This window comes from Bufo bufo, chromosome 7 (genome assembly GCF_905171765.1).
Source record: "Bufo bufo chromosome 7, aBufBuf1.1, whole genome shotgun sequence".
Classification (NCBI taxonomy): domain Eukaryota; kingdom Metazoa; phylum Chordata; class Amphibia; order Anura; family Bufonidae; genus Bufo; species Bufo bufo.
The window spans coordinates 7,324,490-7,345,566 of NC_053395.1; the positions used below are offsets into that span (position 1 = coordinate 7,324,490).

The following is a 21,077-nucleotide window of genomic DNA, read 5'->3' on the forward strand; positions in this document are numbered from 1 at the left end:
ACGGTCACGGTGTAAGCAGTGTGTAGGAGATACGGTCAAGGACCCCTGCTCTCCAGTCAGGGTCGGGGGGGAGCAGGGGGTCCAGGCAACCGGCCCTGAGCGGAAGTGGGGTCAAAAAACCTGGTGATAACAGCCAGGTCCCCCATGAAGACCCAAGAAGGAAGAGTGAAGTCCCTGCGGAGGCTATGGAGGTGTTGTCCCAGGTAGGTTGGGGGTCCCGGTGGGAGGGAGAGTCCACCGCCACATACAGCTACCGGGTAGCAGCCCATCTACAGAAGTATAAGGAGCTGGGGCGACACCTCAAAGCTCTGAGAAATGAGCTAAAGCTTGAAAGAATTAAAGCAAACAATACCTCTAGCAGAAAGAGACTCCCTATAGCGGAGAGGATCAGGGACCTAAAGGTGGTGATTGAAGCTGCCGAGGTGGAAAAGGAGAAGCTTTTGAATGAAAGTGGTCCTTTCAGAGAAAAGCTGATAAATGAGGACCGCTTTATGGAAATGGAGAGGAAAGGGGAGCAGTGTGGTGAGGGCAGTGATAGTGAGGCAGATAGCCCAAAACCCGGTGAAGTAACTGGGTCCAGGGTGAAAGCCCAGCCTGCCCCTGCACCCCCTGAATTCCGGGAGCCGTTGCAGAGCCTGGAGTGCAGAAGTGGGATCCCAGCTGAACAAGTTGGATTACCTCCATCTGACGACAGCGCCTCCTATGCAAGCGAGTTCAGCGAGGAAGAGAGCGGGAACGGTGGGGGTCTGATGGAACAGATCCGGCTACTAGAATCCCCTATGGAGTTCAAGGATTTTGCCTTTGGTTACGAATTACTGAAAGACAGAGAAGGGAAGAAAAAAAACAAAAAGAGCAAAAAGAACAAAGACAAAAAATTTGAAATACGCTATGTATATGTTCCTGTGGCTCCCTCTGTGCGGGCTGAAAAGTCCGTGCAGGGTGAGCCGCAGGTTGGTCCTATGGGTCCCGCTGTCATGGCGGGGTCAGGTGCAGGAAAGATGGCGCAGGACGCCAGTCTTGCCGGCAATAGAGGAGGCGGGGCTAACTGCGCTGCTGGCCAGTTGGGAGCCCCTGGCGCTGTGGGCTGCTCTCCTGTGGGAGGGGGGAGTGGCTTGGCGCTGGGGTCCGCTCCCATGGAAAAAGTGACCCCGTCCGCTGCCTGGGTGAGCGCTTGTGGCGTGGAGCTGAGGCGGTACGGCGGGGACGCTGCTCCTCCCACACATGGGCGGAGCCTAAGGGTCCTGGAGATGGAGACGGGAGGCGGTGCAGTGAGCGCGGCTGGGGGCGTGCCTGGGGATGCTCCCGGCGATGCTCCCTTGTCTGGGGGCGGAGCTGGGGGTGTGTCCGGGGACGCGCCCAAGCGGCAGCGCACAGTGGCGGCGGGAGTAGCGGCAGCAGGAGAAGCGGGGACTGGTGTGGCTGGGAGCAGTGGTTCTACAGCGCACCAGTTCCCCATTAAAATTTAAATAAAAAAGGTAAAGAATGTTAAGAGGGCCAAAAAGGCTAAGAGATTAAAAGCGGGGTTCGTATCCCCCAGTGCAGTGGCCGAATATATAAAGACCGGGCTTATTGCTGGGGCCTCTGCCTCCTCCTCCGGCGCTGAGTCAAGCGCTGGAAAGGGGGAGGTAATTGTGACCCGCGCCCAAGTATTGAGGGAGGCCGGCAGCGATAACATAGATATGAATATGAATGCTGTAATGAATTCCGTAATGGAAGTCTCTGCTGGCCCAGCGGTTTGTTCGCGGGAGGCGGCTCCTGGAAAAGGGGTTGCTCCTAGCGGACAAACGTGTGATGTGTCTCTGGCCGCTGGGGCTGGGGGGGCTATGGAGGTGGGGGTCGGTGGGACATCGGTGGCTGGAGTAGCTGCTGGTGCGCATGTTAAACCGGCCGGTGCCTCCGTGGCCTCTCGGGCTTCTGGGGTCAGTGGCCAAAAGAGTGTGGGGGAGTGTGTTAGGGCTGCGGGCCCGGTCTCTGGTGGTAGGGTGAATGCGGGGGGGGCGATCGGCCGCTGAGAAAGCGGCTGCGTGGCGCCTGGCAGAAGTTATGCCAGTGTGGCTGCGGCCGTGGGGGGGAGGGGCTGTCCTCGTTGGCTTCCTCGCTCTCACAGTCCGGTGATGGTGACTTGCAGTGGCGACTGCTGGAGGCCCTCAAAAAGGGAGAGAGCTCCATCACTGTAGAGGGAAAGAAGGTTGATCTGTCATTCTGGTTCAACAGACATGGCGTGAGGGCTTTCCGAGAGCAGAATGGGGGCGAGACCGCCTGGTCGTCACCTACAACCGGCCCTGGGGTCAGACGGAATGTGATCTGTTTTAAGTGGAGTAGCGATGAAGCTTGCCCTACAAGAAAGAGGGTGGCGGAGCTCCTGCTTGGGATGGGTTTCAAGGCGACCGACATCTTTGCCTTGATCCATCCGTACGGCTCCAAGGAGTTCGACGTCAGCTTTGTCTGGCCGGAGGGGCTGGAGCTCTTCTGGTCCGGGTATGAGCTGGCGAAGAACACACCGGACTGGCGCGGTTTCCTTGCGAAAGCAATAACCCGTCAGAGTGAGGTCAAGAGAGTGACCCTTTTGACCCGTAACGAGTCGCTCTCTTGTGTTGACATCATGACCTGGCTGGGCAGGTATGGAGAGATCCAGGGGGTCCCATCCAAGAACCTGGACGAGTTTGGCATTTGGTCGGGCGCCTGGACGTTTAACATCAAACTCAAGCGTCTGGGGAGTACGGTTTCCCACATTCCATCATCTGCCTTTATCGGCCGTGACAGGATTTTGGTTTTCTACAGGGGGCAGCCTAAGCTCTGTCACAAGTGCGGCAGCCCCTCACACTTCAGCGCCAGCTGCCAAGTGCAGAAGTGCGCGCTGTGTGGGGGGACCGGTCATCTAGCCGCATCTTGTGGGGAGATTAGATGCAACCTGTGCGGTGAACTCGGTCACCCTTTCAGTCGTTGTCCTCTCTCTGAGGTCAATGCGGCCCGAGCTCACGCAGGAGCGGGCCGGGAGGTCCCTTCGGCTGAGGCGGGTGCTGGCGGAGACAGCAGAGTTCAGGGGTCGGTGAAGAACAAAGATGGTCCGTCCCGGCAGAGGCGGAGGAAGAGGCGCCAGGCGGAGAGGGAGCGGGAGGAACCCCGTCCTGGGGTGATGCCTGCCCCTTCCCAAGCGGCTGCCCCTCCTGCATCGGAGACCCTAGGGGACAGGGAGCTGAATGAGGAGAACGAAAGACTGGAGCGTGCCGAGGGGACTCTGTCCTTGCACTATGAAAGCGCCGCAGAGGATAGCGAGACGGAGTCCAAAATAATTAGACGGAAACGCCGTACTAAGAAAAGACCTGGCTCGACCAAAGTAGCCAGGGAGGGCCTAACCGACTCCCCTCTGGAGCTCTCCAACCGGTTTCTCACCTTGGATGAGACCTCTGCCTCCTCTTCTTCTGGGGAGGAGGTTGAAGGTGGGAGACCGGGGGCAAAGGAGGGAAGGCCTTCGGGAGGCCCCGCGCCCCCCTCTGATGGGGATGTAAGGTCCTCAGGAGGGGTAGCAAAACCAGGCCCTGAGACCGAGGAAGCCGGGGGTGGTGCGCGGGGGGAGGCGGTGGTGACAAACGAGATGGACACCACCGTCTCCCTCAAGAGGGGTCGTGCCGCCTTAGAAGACAGCCCCGGGAGAGGGAGGGTTGGGAAGAAGGCCATCTAACTCGATCACTCTGTATGGCGGCACACGCTCTGCTGACGCTGGCGACCATTAATGTCGCCAGCATTAAGTCGGATGCGGCTCGTTTCGCGGCCTTTGATTTTCTCAGCCGAATTGGGGCTGACGTTTTGTTTTTGCAAGAGACCAGGCTGCCAGATTTGGCAGCGATTCACAAAGCCAGGAGGGAGTGGAGATCAGGGCCCTCCTACTGGTCTCTTGCGGCCGAGCCATATAGCGGAGTGGCGGTCCTTTTTACCGCACCGGTAGAAAGCCGACGAGTGATCGAGTTGGAAATGGGGAGGTGTTTGATCCTGGATGTCCTCATGAGGGGACAAGAACTGCGCCTAATTAACATCTATGGGCCCCAGACCAAACGGGACAGGAAAGGTTTCTTTATGAGGATCAAGCCTTTTCTTTTTACGAGTCGGCAAGTGGTCTTTGGAGGGGATTTCAACACGATCACGAGGTCCCAGGATAGGGGAGGCGCCAGAGACCGGCTGGCTTACGATAGCATCTCTTTAAATAGCGTAGCTAGCGAGGCTCGCCTGGTGGATGTCCACATCAGGCATACCCCAGGCCACGGGGGTTTCACTTATTATAGAGGAAGTCAGACTAGGTCTAGAATAGACAGGTTTTATTTAAAGGAGGAGGCTATTTTCTCGCCCTTAAGGGTCGTAGAGGTAGAATTCTCCGATCACTGTCTGATTATGTTTTCTTTGAATATTTCAGAGTCCCCCCAAATGGGAAGAGGTTACTGGAAGCTGAATTCGGGAGTCCTGGAGGAAGCGGAGGTGAGACAATCCTTTGAGGACTTCCTTCAGAGTCAGGTAACTTTGCTGGATCTCTGTGATACTAAGTCAGAGTGGTGGGAGATATTCAAAGATCGGGCGGCAAAGTTCTTCCGCCAGCTCTCGAGCCTCAGGTCCCTGGACAGGTACCGCCTGTATCAGGGTCTGAGGAGGAAACTCGAGCGTCTGGTCTCGACTGGAGGTAGCCGCGAGGATATCTCCAGGGTGAAATCTTTGCTCAGGGGGTGCCAGTACGATAGGCACACATCTTTGGTTTTTGAGAGGGACTTCGGGAAGTACCGCTCGCCCGACCCTTACAGAAACTGCAAGATGTCAGTGAGTAGTAAGTTGGTGACAGGACTGGTCGATAGTACGGGATCTCTGAACCGGTCCAGATCGGGGATCCTGGAAGTCGTCAGATCCTTCTCCTCGCGCCTCTTGGGAAAGAAGGATCTGGATCGGGACAAGATGTCGGCTTTGCTGGCTGACATAGCCCCTGAGTCGGGAGCTCACCTCTCTTTTGACGTTTTGGTGGAAGAGATCAGGAAGGAGGAAGTAATCCTGGCGGTGGAAGGGTTATCTCTGAAGAAGTCGCCGGGCCCGGATGGCTTAACATCCGAGTTTTATAAGGCCTTTAAGGACTCTTTATGTCCCGTTTTGACTGAGGTATTCAATGAGTGTCTATCCTCGGGCACTCTGCCGAAGTCAATGAGGAGGTCAGCCCTGATCCTTCTGTCAAAGGGTAAAGATCCGAGCCGTATCGAGAACTGGCGTCCCATAGCACTTCTCAATACGGACAGAAAGATTCTGGCCAAGATACTGTTCAATCGGTTGGTGAAATTTGCACCCCAGCTCCTTTCGGTGGCCCAGCATTGCTCGGTTCCAGGCCGCAGTACTCTCAGTGCTGTGCTCGGTGTCCGAGAGGCAGTGGAGCGGAGTAGAGCGGGTCACTGGAAGGGGTACATGCTGTCCTTAGATCAGGCAAAGGCGTTTGATCGGGTGGACCACGAGTACCTCTGGTCGGTCCTTCTGAAGTACGGCCTGCCGGGGGGGTTTGTTGATTGGTTAAAGATCTCGGAGAGTTTCCCGCTTGTGAACGGTTGGTCTGGCTGCTCTTTTGAGGTTGGGTCTGGCGTTCGTCAGGGTTGTCCTTTGAGCCCGCTTTTATACGTGTTCGCGATCGATCCCTTTCTTAAGAGGATCGATCGTGGTCCGTTGGCGGGAGTCGGGATGGATCCGGCAGCGCCGGAAGCCGCTCTGAGGGCAGTAGCGTACGCCGACGACGTCACCGTTTTCGTGTCCTCGAGAGGGGAGGCGGAGTACGTGATGTCTGAGGTGGACAGCTACTCGGAGGCATCCGGGTCCATGATCAATCGGGATAAGTGCGAGAGTCTCTGGCTGGGAGGGGGGTGATCCAGTTTTCGATCTCCCGGACACCCTTCCAGGGCCTCAGTCGTCAGCAAAAGTTCTAGGCATCCGTTTCGGCCACGGGGATTATCCCACCCAAAATTGGGACGACAGGCTCAAGATCGCCGCTCAGAAGGTCGGCCAGTGGAAGGGTTGGTCTTTGACCCTCAGGGAAAGGGTGAATCTGATCAAGACTTACCTTCTCCCTTTGCTTATCTATTTGGGTAGCGTGTGTATCTTGCCAGAGCCTCTCTGGACTCGGGTTTATAGCCTGTTCTTCCAGCTTTTATGGGGGAATAGGCTGAACCTGATCAAGAGAGAGGTGACTTATCGCACGAGGAGACTAGGGGGGTTATCTATGGTCAACCCCGTGGTGTTTCTCGTAAACACCTTTGTTAAGATCAATTTGGCAAACCTCTGGATGGAGAGGGCTCCTCCGTGGATAGTCTCCTGCAGGGGGTGGTTTCGGCCTTTCTTCCAGGAATGGGAGACAGGAGGGCGAGTGAAGGACTTGCGTACGCCTCACGGATATCTTCCGGCTTATGTCACCCCGATTCTGAAGGTGATCCGCCGGTGGGGTTTGGAGGTGAGGGAAATCAGGACTCTGTCAAGGAGATCCCTTGACGAGAGGGTCTTGTTGTCCCACTTTCAGAAGCCCCTGGCCCTCAAGGATTGCCCAAGCCGGGATCTAGACAAGGGGTTACAGTTGCTAAATTCTGCAAGGATCCCCTTGAAGTTTTGGGACTTGGCTTGGCGCTGCTTTCACGGGAGGCTGTATGTAAGGGACAACCTGAAGTACAGGAACTCTGAGGAAAGGGGCTGTCCCCGGGAGGAGTGCGGCTCCATACTGGAAAGTATGGAGCACTTCCTGCTTCATTGTCCTTTTAATACAGAGGTGTATGAACGGGTGGGAGCTTCCATTGGCTGGCCCAGGCTAGCCAGCCTCTCCTATGCGGAGTGGGCCTACGGAGTGTTCAGAGACCTGGGAAGGAGGGACCCGTGCACAAGTTTTTTAGTTAGCATAGTGGTTAGGTTCTACACGTGGAACGCACGGTGTTTAGTTTCTACGCAGCAGAAAGTCCTCCCGGTGGACGAGGTTTGTAGGAACATCTTGGGTGGCCTGGTGAAGGTGCGTTCTCTTGAGTATGAGAGACTGGGTACCAGTAGGGCCTCTCTCCTCTGGAGAGGCTTTGCTTTTGATGTACCGTAAGTCTAGTCGTACTGTTCCTGGTGGTGGGCTGACGCTTCCACACTAGATTTTTGTTTTGTAGTAAGTTGAGGTTTTTGAAAAAGGCTTGCAAAGACCGAACTTGGGCCTTCGGGAGTTGGTTATGTAGTTATGCGAGTTATGTTTGCTAGAGGAGGGAAAGTTGGGATTAGTCAGGTTGGGTGGGTGAGGAAGGGGGGGATAATTTTTATGTGTCCTTTTGTGTTTTGAGTGGGGAGGCCTGCATCTAGCCCTGGACTATGCGGACATGGGAGGACATGGGGCGAGGGGCTAGATGTGGGTGGTGAAGGAAGGGCTGGCCTTGGACTATGCGGACATGATAGAGACATGAGGCGAAGGTCAGCCCTGGGTGTCGGGTGATGGATAAAAGGATAGTGTGAGTAGGTATAGAATAGGTTAGGTTGGTGATTTTTCTATAAACAGGTGACGGGAGAAAAAAGGAAAAAAAAAAAAAAGGGGAAAAAAAGAGTATATAAATAATTATGTATATATTTGGCAAAGTCGCCTTGTTGTTGTTTTTTTTGGCAAAGGTCGCCTTTATTTATTTAGTTATATTGATTTATTTATGTTTATGTTTGTTATTTTCTGTTCATTATATACATTTCTGTTTATGACGATTAGTCCTATTTCTGTTTGGGTTTTACAGCCGGGCGGCCAGGTAAGGTTTTATAGTTATAAGGTTAGTTGTTAAGTTTGATATGTTGTTGGGGCATGAATGTGAGTGTGAGTGTGGATGTATGTGGCTGGGCCAGTAATAACATTGTTTTATGAGTATTGTTTTATTTGAAATTGTTTTATTTTGTAAAGTTTTGTACTTTTATAATAAAAAGAGTAGCAGTGTGTAGGAGATACGGTCATGGTGTAAGCAGTGTGTAGGAGATACGGTCACGGTGTAAGCAGTGTGTAGGAGGTACGGTCACGGTGTAAGCGGTGTGTAGGAGATACGGTCACGGTGTAAGCAGTGTGCAGGAGATACGGTCACAGTGTAAGCAGTGTGTAGGAGATACGGTCACGGTGTAAGCAGTGTGTAGGAGATACGGTCACGGTGTAAGCAGTGTGTAGGAGGTACGGTCACGGTGTAAGCAGTGTGTAGGAGATACGGTCACGGTGTAAGCAGTGTGCAGGAGATACGGTCACAGTGTAAGCAGTGTGTAGGAGATACGGTCACGGTGTAAGCAGTGTGTAGGAGATACGGTCACGGTGTAAGCAGTGTGTAGGAGGTACGGTCACGGTGTAAGCAGTGTGTAGGAGATACGGTCACGGTGTAAGCAGTGTGCAGGAGATACGGTCACAGTGTAAGCAGTGTGTAGGAGATACGGTCACGGTGTAAGCAGTGTGTAGGAGATACGGTCACGGTGTAAGCAGTGTGTAGGAGATACGGTCACGGTGTAAGCAGTGTGTAGGAGATACGGTCACGGTGTAAGCAGTGTGTAGGAGATACGGTCACCGTGTAAGCAGTGTGTAGGAGATGCGGTCACGGTGTAAGCAGTGTGTAGGAGATACGGTCACGGTGTAAGCAGTGTGTAGGAGATACGGTCACGGTGTAAGCAGTGTGTAGGAGATACGGTCACGGTGTAAGCGGTGTGTAGGAGATACGGTCACGGTGTAAGCAGTGTGTAGGAGATGCGGTCACGGTGTAAGCGGTGTGTAGGAGATACGGTCACGGTGTAAGCAGTGTGTAGGAGATACGGTCGTTTAATTCTCCATCGTCACAGTATTTATAGTTACCTCATCAGTATTACAGTCACTCACATTGGTTGAATTGGCACATGGATACACATGTGAGCAGTAACGCCACGTCAAGGCTCCAACCCTTGTTACTGACCACACACACCATACTTTTCATTCATACACATTTGGTATTCCAGATGTTTTGGACTACACCTCCCATAATGCTTTGCCAGCATGATGGGAGATGTAATTCACAGCATGTGGACGGCCTATGGTTGCCGACCTGTGAACTGGCGGTGATCACAGTACACAATGCTGGAGCAGCTTGTCACGTGTCAGATGCCCCTTCACTGCTCCAGCCGGGGGCGTGGGCCTCAGACATGGGCTTCTTCATTCCACCTCAGGTACTTCGTGTTCCATAGGAGAACATGCTGGTCAGAGTTGGGACACAAAAAGTTTTTTTTTTTAAATGGTTAGAGTAAATGGCAGAACAGACGCAGTGCAGCAGACGGACGGTCCACATATACACAGCAGACAGACACACGGATTGTGGGAGACACAGAGACGGAGATGACAGAATCCAGTGAGCGACGGATTTGGTGGCAGATGTGTCCCTCTGGCTGGGGGGCAGCTTCTCATCCTTCTCCGAGTGACGAGATGGCTGCAGTTTGGTAGCAAAAAACATGCCATGGCAGAGGAGAGCTAGGGAATTATATATTTTTTTTGTTAAACTAGGGTTGTACACATCTAACACACAGGCCACAAATATAATACACTGCCCCCCCCCCCCCCAAATATGCTGCACATCCATCCCCCAATATACTGCACAGACACACCCCAATATATTGCGTAGACAACTTCAATATACTGCGTAGATAGCCACCCATGTACTGCACAGAAAGCACACTAATATACTGCACAGACCACTCAAATATACTGCGCAGACACACACAATATACTGCGTAGATAACCCCCCATATACTGCGTAGATAGCCCCCCATATACTGCGTAGATAGACCCCCAATAAACTGCGCAGACACAAAAAATATACTGCGTAGATAACCCCCCATATACTGCGTAGATAACCCCCATATACTGCGTAGATAGCCCCCCAATAAACTGCGCAGACACTAAATATACTGCGTAGACCCCACAACTTCAATATACTGCGCAGACCTCCCTATATAATACGCAGACATCCCCCCCATATACTGCGCAGACATCCCCCCATATACTGCGCAGACATCCCCCCGTATACTGCGCAGACATCCCCCCATATACTGTGCAGACATCCCCCCGTATACTGCGCAGACATCCCCCCCGTATACTGCGCAGACATCCCCCCGTATACTGCGCAGACATCCCCCCGTATACTGCGCAGACATCCCCCCGTATACTGCGCAGACATCCCCCCGTATACTGCGCAGACATCCCCCCGTATACTGCGCAGACTTCCCCCCGTATACTGCGCAGACATCCCCCCGTATACTGCGCAGACATCCCCCCGTATACTGCGCAGACATCCCCCCCATATACTGCGCAGACATCCCCCCGTATACTGCGCAGACATCCCCCCGTATACTGCGCAGACATCCCCCCCGTATACTGCGCAGACATCCCCCCCGTATACTGCGCAGACATCCCCCCGTATACTGCGCAGACATCCCCCCGTATACTGCGCAGACATCCCCCCGTATACTGCGCAGACATCCCCCCCGTATACTGCGCAGACATCCCCCCCGTATACTGCGCAGACATCCCCCCCGTATACTGCGCAGACATCCCCCCGTATACTGCGCAGACATCCCCCCCGTATACTGCGCAGACATCCCCCCCGTATACTGCGCAGACATCCCCCCCGTATACTGCGCAGACATCCCCCCCGTATACTGCGCAGACATCCCCCCCGTATACTGCGCAGACATCCCCCCGTATACTGCGCAGACATCTGCCCGTATACTGCGCAGACATCCCCCCGTATACTGCGCAGACATCCCCCCCGTATACTGCGCAGACATCCCCCCCGTATACTGCGCAGACATCCCCCCCGTATACTGCGCAGACATCCCCCCCGTATACTGCGCAGACATCCCCCCCGTATACTGCGCAGACATCCCCCCCGTATACTGCGCAGACATCCCCCCCGTATACTGCGCAGACATCCCCCCCCGTATACTGCGCAGACATCCCCCCCCCCCCCGTATACTGCGCAGACATCCCCCCCCCGTATACTGCGCAGACATCCCCCCCCCGTATACTGCGCAGACATCCCCCCCCCGTATACTGCGCAGACATCCCCCCCCCGTATACTGCGCAGACATCCCCCCCGTATACTGCGCAGACATGACCCCCATATAATGCGCAGACAGACCCCCATATAATGTGCAATGAGCAGGACACTGGGTCAGTTGGGGCTGCTATGCTGTGGGTCAGATTTAGGTGTGTATGAGTTTGTGACGCCAGTTGCAGCTTGCGCAGGTACTATAGCAGGGCCCTTTAAGATGGTATAGCTCATGTACCAGGTGAGGAATGCCAGAGGGGGATATTGTCTCTGTATTGTGTCAATGGTGTCTCCTACCTTGGTACAGCTGGACTCCTGTATCCTGGCTCACATGCAACAAAATTGAGTGCTGTCAATAGGAGTAACGGAGGAATGATGGAATTCCACACAGATAATAGGGTCCAACTGGTCTTTACTTATGTTGTTATATGCAGCTTTAGATCCATACAATTTACAGCAATAGTCTAGGATCCCAGCAGGTATTGGCAATATGTGGCAGGAATTTACATATATTCTGCATCTAGTACATACGCCTTTAGGAATCTGGCAGGTATCAGTCTTCTGCTCTGTCTGTATTCTGCTTGATATGGGCCTGACTAGCTATGGAGGTAATTATCTTCTCCTTGTATTTGGAATCTGTACTTACAGGACTGCTCGCAGGGAATGGTGGTTTCTTCCTGGAGATCTGATAGTTCTGAAGTTGGCTGCTTTCCTTGTCATCCAGCTGAGGTAAGGGACTCAGGCTGGGAAGAGTTGATCTTGGGCCTTCAGGGAGGCTTGGATCCCTGGTTGGGGTCCCTATTTCTGGGAGCTCCTATTCACACAGCCTACCCCAACAGGGGGTGGCTGGTACACTGCTAGAACTTTCTTTCCTCCCTCTGAAGTAGGATGTGGGAACATTCCACTCCTCCTCAGATAGGGGGAGCTAGCCTGGAATAGTATATTCCAGTCTAGATATACTAACTGGCTTGGTTCTACTACATACTGCTGCCACCTGCTGGTGTACATGGATATTACAGCATAAATACAATGCAACAAGCCTGGAAAATGCACATGATGGGGAAAATGATGCAACCTTATACCAGATATACATACACTTGACATTATGAAGCAGGGGAACAGAAGTTTAGTGACATACTCTGGGATGTTACATATGCGCAGACACCCCCCCCCCCCCCATATACTCCGCAGACATCCCCCCCCCCATATACTGTGCAGACAGACCCCCATGTAATGCGCAGTCAGACCCCCATATACTGTAAAACACCAAAGAAGGAAAAAGGCTAGCACAAATACATAAGTATAAACTTTATTGAAGTCTCAACACGAGACAAAATATGATAAAATATAGATAAAAGACAATTCTGTGGTGGGTATAGAACACACAGGAAGAAATGCGGCACCACTACTATATAAGCATATACATATAAATATCCAGGCTACTGAAATCAAGCAGATAACATAATGTATAAATGACATAAGCCGGATATCAAAAAACATCAGGCCAAGCCACGGCTAACAAAATAGGATGGGGATCCAAAGCAGTACAAAAAAGTGCAAAGTGCAAAGTGCAAACATACACAGTACATGGATCACAGATACTGAACTAATCACAATTAAGCCATTACATGAATACCTGAGTGGTGAACCGGATACCCCAACGCACGTTTCGCGTAAAGCTTCTTCAGGGGGAGAGGGTGTGTGTGGCCCCATATACTGCGCAGACAGACCCCCATATACTGCGCAGACAGACCCCCATATACTGCGCAGACAGACCCCCATATACTGCGCAAACAGACCCCCATATACTGCGCAGATTATGGGGGCGGCCATCTTGTACATGATTATGGGGGCAGCCATCTTGTACATGATTATGGGGGCGGCCATCTTGTACATGATTATGGGGGCGGCCATCTTGTACATGATTATGGGGGCGGCCATCTTGTACATGATTATGGGGGCGGCCATCTTGTACATGATTATGGGGGCTACCATCTTGTACATGATTATGGGGGCGGCCATCTTGCCTGAGCTGTTCTAAACAGCATTTAGAAAGCATTAAGAAAATTGCTTTACGGCAGCCCCATGGTCCATAGACACAATGGTCAGGTGGGGACCTCATTGACTTTTATAGGAGAGTTTTCTAGCTCTGTGACCTGAGCAGAGGTCATTGTGCAGGGAGGTGGAGTAGATAAGGATTGACAATCCCCTATCCTGCCTTATCTGTCATTCTAATCCTTCCTGTAATGATATCACCTCTGTGTGTAGATAAGCAGGTAACTGCAGTAAAGTGATCTGTACAGACCAAGAAGTGGCACCTATTATTAGGCCTAGTGGCCAGTGCGGAAACTGCAGGATTTCATGGGTTCTGTTTAAATATAGATATGAACATGGAAAATTAAAAATAACATCAAACAATTTTACAAAATATTTTAAACATAAAAATGTGATTTTAATAATAGGCCATTTTCTGGTGACGCATTTCTTTTAAACATAATGAAAAAACATTAAACTTAAGGCAAGAAGAATCACAGTCGTCATCTCTTGACCCAGCAGCTTGGAGCCTTCATTTGGAGCTTTAGTTGGACCCGGGTTTATGAAGTTAAGTTCTGGGATGTAACTTTCTATCCATTGCTTGTAGACAGTAGTGAGAGTGTAGACTCCAGGACGATAAGGTTTAGCACATCCCTCGCCCCAACTGACAATGCCAGCCTGGTACCATGCACCCTTTACTTTACACACAAGAGGTCCTCCAGAGTCTCCCTGAGGGAAAAAGACAGAATTGGTGACCACTTGGCCTGCTGAGAGGACATCTTGTCTTGAGTAATTGTTCGGTGTAAGTCATTGACCAGCATTGTCCACAGCACTAAACAACCAAAACACTGAGATGTCATCAGAACACATATGGAGAATATTGTCTAGAAGGAAAGACAAGCTAGATATTCCACGTATGACCTCATCTCTGGCTTTATCATCTGAAAAGTCAAGCAATAAACAATTCTCCTCTCCATAGACGCCCATCAGCTATGAAAGCTGTTAAGTGACTTCTCAGGAGTATGAAAAGGAAGAACAAGACATAAATCTGGGCTCAAGTTTGATTTATTAAAACTACGTATGAACATTCTCTGGTTCTTTATTCACGGCTTTGGTAGAATAACGATATAGATGCCATTATAGGTTTATTTATTAATGTTATTATGTGAGATAGATTTTTTATCTTTTTACAGGGGTAATTAAATAAATAAAAATTTTATATACTGTATATCACAAGGATTTTTTTTTTTGTAGTATTTTTGCATTTATCCATACAGTACTGGATAGTGTGTGCCAGCCTATTTATTATTAATTTACTATAAGATATAAATCTGTGTACCTGGCATGAATCCTTCATTCCATTTTCGTACCCGGAACATATCATATCATCCTTGATAATGCTGGTGTTCGCATTCACAATAGAGTTTTTGTGGTACATAGCATCACACGTTTTGTAGTCAATCAGTGGGGTCATCACTTCTTGAAGAGTCTTAGGATACGGTAGATTCACTGTGGTGTTACATAAGACATTGTGAGGCTCATCTATCTACACATGACTATTACATTGTACAACTGCAACCATTCTTTGTAGAATTGAGTTCTAAACATTGATATTTCCCCCTCTAGTATTGATGAAAGGACCGACCTCTCCTCTAGTGGTTCTTCTACATTTCTTCTAAGGTTTGGTGTAGTTTAGAAAACCCAGTTTCCAATACCCGACTAAGTGTAGGGTCCTGTGTACTGAATCCTCATTTCATGGTCAGAGCAGAGAATGGTTTCAAATAACATCCATCTCTCTGGAGGATCTGTGCCAGATCTCCTATGATAGTGCTGTAGGGAAACGGATCACTTACCGGCAGATTCCTCTTCATATTACAACTGATTGGTGGGGACTCAGCAAGGAGACACTTTGTGAGCTGCTTATTGTCAAGGGGACTTTCTTATTAATATGATTTGTCAACACAGAGAACATCTTTCACCTTCTATAACAATGACTGGAGTTTACTGTGGTCTGCCTTACAATTTGTCTGCCTTATAAATTTGCAAATTTGAAATTTACACTATCCAGAAGATGGAGCTACAAGAGCAAATAGAAAAAGCCCCAAGTAAGTATTGGGTTTGGGATTTAATTCCGGGTGTATAACCTAGAAAGATATTTCAGCCACAGTGTCTTGACTCATGGAAAGACCGTCCACCATAAACTTTGCTCAATTTTGCATTCGCCATCAGACCACTGGTTTTATTAGAATCAGAGAAGACTCAGAGGAGCTTTCTACTCATTACTGACATTGAGATTAGAGATGAGCGAAGTCCGGTTCGCCTAATTTTTCGGAAAAATTTGCAGCGAATTACGTAAAAAAAATGGCTATTTCCTGTCTGCAGATCCTTTATAGTGATGTACAACACAGTGCCTTGCAGTAACACGAATAGGGAGTCTGCTGTGGTAGTAATAATACTGTGAGTTCGTATGACCTGCAGATGACAGGCGTCGCTCTTAGAATCACTGCGCACTGCACTTATTAGGGCAGTCACGGGGCCAAAACTGACCAAATAACTCCAGTGTGACTCAGCCTTACAGGTCAATGTTAGCACCAAGAAGAAGCGCGCTCCTTTTACACCGTCGTCAGCTGATTCCACATAGATGTCTACAGAGCCTGTTCTATTAAACACCGATACAAGTAGAGCCCCCGACAGAGTGGAGAGGGTGTCAGCAGTAAGGTTGTGTTGACGTCACAGATTATTTTGCCGTTTCTCTGATCCGTCAGAACAATAACCCCGAAAAATGGATCCTGTCTGTGGAGCGTCTGCCTTCACTCGGTCAGCATCTGGTCAGTAATCCATCAGTATTGCTAAAGCCAAAAAAAACAGGAGTGGATCCAAAACAGAGATGACACGTGAATGGAATATTTTCATGTCTTCTGTGTTTTGTACCCACTCCTGCTTTTGGCTACCAAATTATAAACCAATTCTGATGGGACCATACAGGCCTTACAGCTGCTACACAGATAGTTTTTCTTTCCTTCTGACAGATCAGAAGAAAGGTCAAATAATTGATGATGTCAGCCAGGCCAAAAGCCAAAATAGTGGCCCAGTCATGAAGTGGGGAGGGTGGGAACAGCACGAGAAGTCCACAGAGTGGCCCTATGACACAGTGGTGAGATGGAAGCAGCATGAGGGGGCCACAGAGTGGCCCAATGACAGAGACTGGAGGTTTCGGCAGCAGCAGCATCAGGAGGAGGCCACAGAGTGGCACAATGACAAAGACTGTAGTTGGCAGCAGCATGAGGAAGCCACAGAGTGGCCTAATGACAGAGTCTGGAGGTGGCAGCAGCATGAGGAAGCCTCAGAGTGGCACAGTGACAAAGTCTGGAGTTGGCAGCAGCATCAGGAGGAGGCCACAGAGTGGCACAATGACAGAGTGTGGATGTGGCAGCAGCATAAGTAGGCCACAGAGTGGCACAATGACAGAGTCTGGAGGTGGCAGCAGCATCAGGAGGAGGCCACAGAGTGGCACAATGACGATGAGTGTCGATTGATCAAGATACTTCTGGGGGAACCTGCCTGGCATGAACAGGCCTCTTGTAGCTACAGACAATGAGAAGACAAAGCGTCAAGATGGCTTTGAGCTCGGAAGAGTCACAACGTTTATTTATTTTATGCGCTTATATAGCGCTACTATATTCCGCAGCGCTTTACAGACATTTGCATCTAACTATCCCTAATGGGGCTCACAATCTAAGGTCCCTATCAGTATGTCTTTGGAGTTCATCAAGATACGTCACTAAAGATCTTACCGCATATAACCGCAGCGCTGACCGCTGAATTAATTTTGGTTTTTCGACCAAAATACTTCAATAAAGATTTTACCACATATTACTGTAGCGCTAAACGCTGAAAAAAAGTTTGTTTTTCCACTGAAAAACGACAATAAAGATTTTACCACATATAATCGAGCACGGAGATGGAGAGGGTCTTCGGATTCCCCCCGCATTATACGGACATCTCATAAATGAACCGCTGCTCCCGACAGCAGCTCCTGGGAAGGTCATGGAGCGTCCCGGTCATCCGGCATCTATTTGCCCCGCTGAAGGATTATTTTGAAAGTTTGTAGAAGCCACACGGGGCCCCCACGCTGCAGATTTATCATGGAGAGATCATGGAGATTTTACCGCATATACCTACAGCGCTGAACGCTGATTAAAATTTGTTTTGTACTGAAATAATAATAAAAGTGAAATGCGTATATAGTTTTCGTTTTGTTCTGAAAGAGGCCACGCTTTCACCACAAATAACTGCAACAGTGAAGTGCGTACATTTTTTTCCTTTTTGTACTGAAATAGGACACTGAACGCTTTCACCACAAATAACTGCAGAAGTGAACTGAGAATATATTTTTCTTTCTGTACAGAAATAGGCCACTAAACACTTTTAGCAGAAATAAGTGCACCACTAAAGTGCGTATATATTTTTCTTTCTGTACGCTTTCAACATATATAACTGCAGAAGTGAACTTTTTCCACAGATATAGGCCACTAAAGGCTTTTCAACACAGCACTTGCACCCCAAGAACAAATTTCTGGAATGACAGAGCTGTATAATGGCTATTTGGATCCCCAAATACTCTTTCCCTGCACTTGTAAGTAATTTTTTCAGTTTTTTTTGTTCACAGTGAGGTTTTTCCAATTGAAGTCCCTAGCTCTTTCTCACGTCTGTCCCTGCACTCAGAAAGCTGGAAAATGGCAGAATCTAAAATGGCTTCCGTATTTCTAGGGCTGTGACATCACAGGGCTGGCTGGCTGCTGATTGGCTGCATGCATGCATGTCAATCTGGGTGATCCCGCCTTCCCAGCCCCATGTCCTCAATCCTCACACGAGTAGCCGCCATTTTAGGAAAAATTGCAATTCATTACCACGAAGCGCGAGGAAATTCGCATTCGCTGCAAATAAAATTTTTCCTGACATTCGGATGGAATTCCATTTCATCAGCTTCGATTCGCTCATCTCTAATTGAGGTATATATGGACTGAGATAGTATTTAGGAAATTCTTGCTAAAAACCACAGCAGTTGAGGAACAAGTAATAAACGAAGACTCACCACCAGATCTAGTGTTCCCCCAGCCAGTTACCCAGCATTCCAAACCAGTCGGGAAGCTGACAGACAAAGATGGTAAACAGATAGGCAGGATGTAGTTGGTGTAGGGGACAGGGTCAGTCAGCTTGATAAGGGCAATGTCTCCACTGCTCCCTGCCCCAGCAAATGTGGGGTAAATTATAATTCGCTCTACAGAGGCATAATATTCATGGTAACCAGAGATGGACAGCTGGTATTCCCCAGCCACGATAACATAATTATATGGGTTGATGGAGCTGTGAAGAACATAGGAAACATATTAGGAATAGACACTTTGGGTCCAGTATTCGGTGTCTTGTGGGAAATAATACACATGGTCACGAGTAAAACTTACTATCCAAAGCAATGAGCAGCAGTCAGGACCCACTGGTTAGAGATCAAGGACCCACCACAGATATGAGATCCCTTGTACCGCAGGCTGATCTGCCAGGGCCATTCTCCATCCACAGCATCCATGCCCCCTACAATTCGGTTACTGAACATCGGAGAGCCGCAAACATAATTACTGGGTGAGGTTGAGGTATAATTGAGCTTCAACTGAGTGGTCTGGGGCGGAGAAGTCATTACTGGAATAACATAATACAGACATGAAATTATTACAACAAAGATGATAATGAACAGCTGCGTAGAGGTGAGCAAACTTACTGTCTATAAAAACGCTGAAGGTGAATTTCCTATGGAGTTATATAGGCCATTACAAGGCGATGAAGGCTGAAATATGCATCACCATATCATGGCCAATATCTCCATAACAGGACATCCACCCACAACTAAAATGTTGCAAAAACAGATCTTCAGAAGTTCGGTCACATCTACATGCAATCAATGTTATAGGTGTAAATGGGTAACAAACCACCCATCAGCCTATGTAATTCCAGAGGAAGCAAAAGCAAGACCTTAGGGTGGACTATGACTGGCCATAGACATGAAATAGCTGCTGGCCAAACACTTGTTCAACCAACAGCTATCTCTCCTTATCTTGACATGCACATGGACGATCGGCTCAGTTGAGCATGCATGTATTCTCATTAGTAACAGAGGAGGGTTTGGCCATCAGGAGAGGGTTTGGAGATCGCATTAGATGGTTGCTGATCCCACCAATGTACATTTAATATCTATGGCCAGCTCAAGAGTGACCTGGGTCCCCAATAGAGCCACTTGCACTTTTTACATGCTACACACTTCTGCTACCTCCCTGAATTACCGTAATAGCTCAACTGGGAATCTGTCTCTCCGAGATTTCCGGAGTTCAGGGGGTTTCCGTGAGGACAGTGATCCTGACTTGGAGGTAGCCACCACTTCGCTGTGGGCTCTATGGACTATATCAATCTCCTTCTCATCTCAATCTCCTCAATCTTCTTCCTCCACTTCACAAAAACTTTTTGTTCTATTCCACATTTTTAATTCATTGGAGAAATTGTGGTTATGTAAAAAAAAAAATCTGTTTCTTTTGTAATCTTTTTGTAAGATAAAGGGGGTCATTCACTAACCAGAAATACTAACCAGAAATACTAACCAGAAATACTAACCAGTAGGCGTATTTCTGGCACAGATTGCGCTGCAATCTGTGACTTTTCCCCACTCACGTCAGGTCAAAAATAGTGGACGTGGAGTGGGCTGGAACTTGGAACTTGCCTTATGCAACATACACTTCTTTTTTCCATGGTTACGACCACCCTGTAATCCAGCAGTGGTGGTCGTGCTTGCACACTGTAGAAATAAGTGCCAGTCTATGCACACTCTCATGGTCGTGAGACATGGGCATTAAGAAATGTATTGTATTAACTTTCTCTACATGATACATGCCACTTGCTGAAGTGAGACAAACCCTTTAAGACCAGTGTTTTAGACGCTGGTCTTAATAAGCCCTATAGCTGGTGCTGTTATAAAGAGGCGCCGGTCTCTACATTACATGCCACTTTCTGAAATGACACAACCCCTTAAATAAATGACACCCAAAGTGTTTAGAAGAGAAGTGTGGAGCTTGCACAGTGGATGCAGAAGGTGTCTGGTCCAAGGCTCTTGTAAATGACTTTCCACAGGATTGTGCCTGAGTAGTGGTGTCCACATCTTACCTTCTGGTGTAGAATTCGTCGGTGTAGGCAGGGGTATGTCTACAAGGTCAATGAAGGTCGCATCGGGAACATAGCTCTGGATCCATGCTGCATGGGCCGGTACTAAGGTGTACACCCCAGGGAGGTAAGATAAAGCACATCCTTTCGCCCAACTTACGATGCCCGCTTCATACCAGACACCGTTTACTTTACACACCAGAGGTCCCCCGGGGTCTCCCTGGAAGACACAAATGGCAGCAATTTCCACAGAAAGGTCATTATTTGTGAAATTAGTGAAAAATGTCATCCTATGGAATCATCCTAGTCTGGTGGGTGGATCCAAGGAAGGTGAATATTCTGAAGGTCTGACACCAGAGAGCAGGTGCATGCATAGAACTGCAAAGAATGCAATGTGGTGTGGCGCCCCCTGTCAAACACCTAGGATGCTGCAGCCGACGTTTAGGAAGTGGAGGGCGCCAATCAGAGCGGATGTAAGTGCGCTGCAATCACCGGCGCCAGTGCTGCATCTATGGCTCACTTAAGAAAAGCTGTTGCCGGCAATAAGGAGGAGAAGTTGTGCTGGGGCCCAAGCTGGGGGCTTTTCCATCCTGGCCCTTCAGCCCTTAGTTACCCCCCCCCCCCCCTTCGTCTACAGACACCAATTGTTCTAAGTTTTGTTGTCCTCCATTTGCTGGAGGGCACAGGGCAGCGGGCGGAGCACCCGTCATAATTTACTGTACAAGTTCTGCAAGTGTGAATATCCCAGATCTCTATGTAACTGTGGAAGATAAAGTGGAAGTCTTC

At 49.5% G+C, this 21,077-nt stretch overlaps 1 protein-coding gene across 1 annotated transcript; it reads right to left on the bottom strand.

Annotated features, from left to right (window-relative positions):
• Positions 1–13,541: 13,541 nt before the first annotated feature.
• LOC121007950 (serine protease 27-like) lies at positions 13,542–20,368 on the bottom strand. The gene is made up of 5 exons (XM_040440216.1): positions 20,295–20,368; positions 18,554–18,785; positions 18,184–18,455; positions 14,428–14,597; positions 13,542–13,817 (listed from the first exon to the last, which is right to left on the bottom strand). Exons 2-5 carry the CDS (start codon positions 18,781–18,783, stop codon positions 13,542–13,544), a joined length of 948 nt encoding a protein of 315 aa, XP_040296150.1. The 5' UTR covers positions 18,784–18,785; positions 20,295–20,368.
• Positions 20,369–21,077: the final 709 nt, after the last annotated feature.

What these genes read in the sequence shown, in the direction of transcription:
- LOC121007950 (XM_040440216.1), bottom strand. Translation starts at nt 18,783, where the DNA reads ATGACTTCTCCGCCCCAGACCACTCAGTTGAAGCTCAATTATACCTCA. An exon ending in GGGGAACACTAGATCTGGTG is followed by an intron (nt 14,598 to 18,183) that starts GTGAGTCTTCGT and finishes GTAACACCACAG; the next exon opens with TGAATCTACCGTATCCTAAG. An exon ending in GAATGAAGGATTCATGCCAG is followed by an intron (nt 13,818 to 14,427) that starts GTACACAGATTT and finishes TTTTTCCCTCAG; the next exon opens with GGAGACTCTGGAGGACCTCT.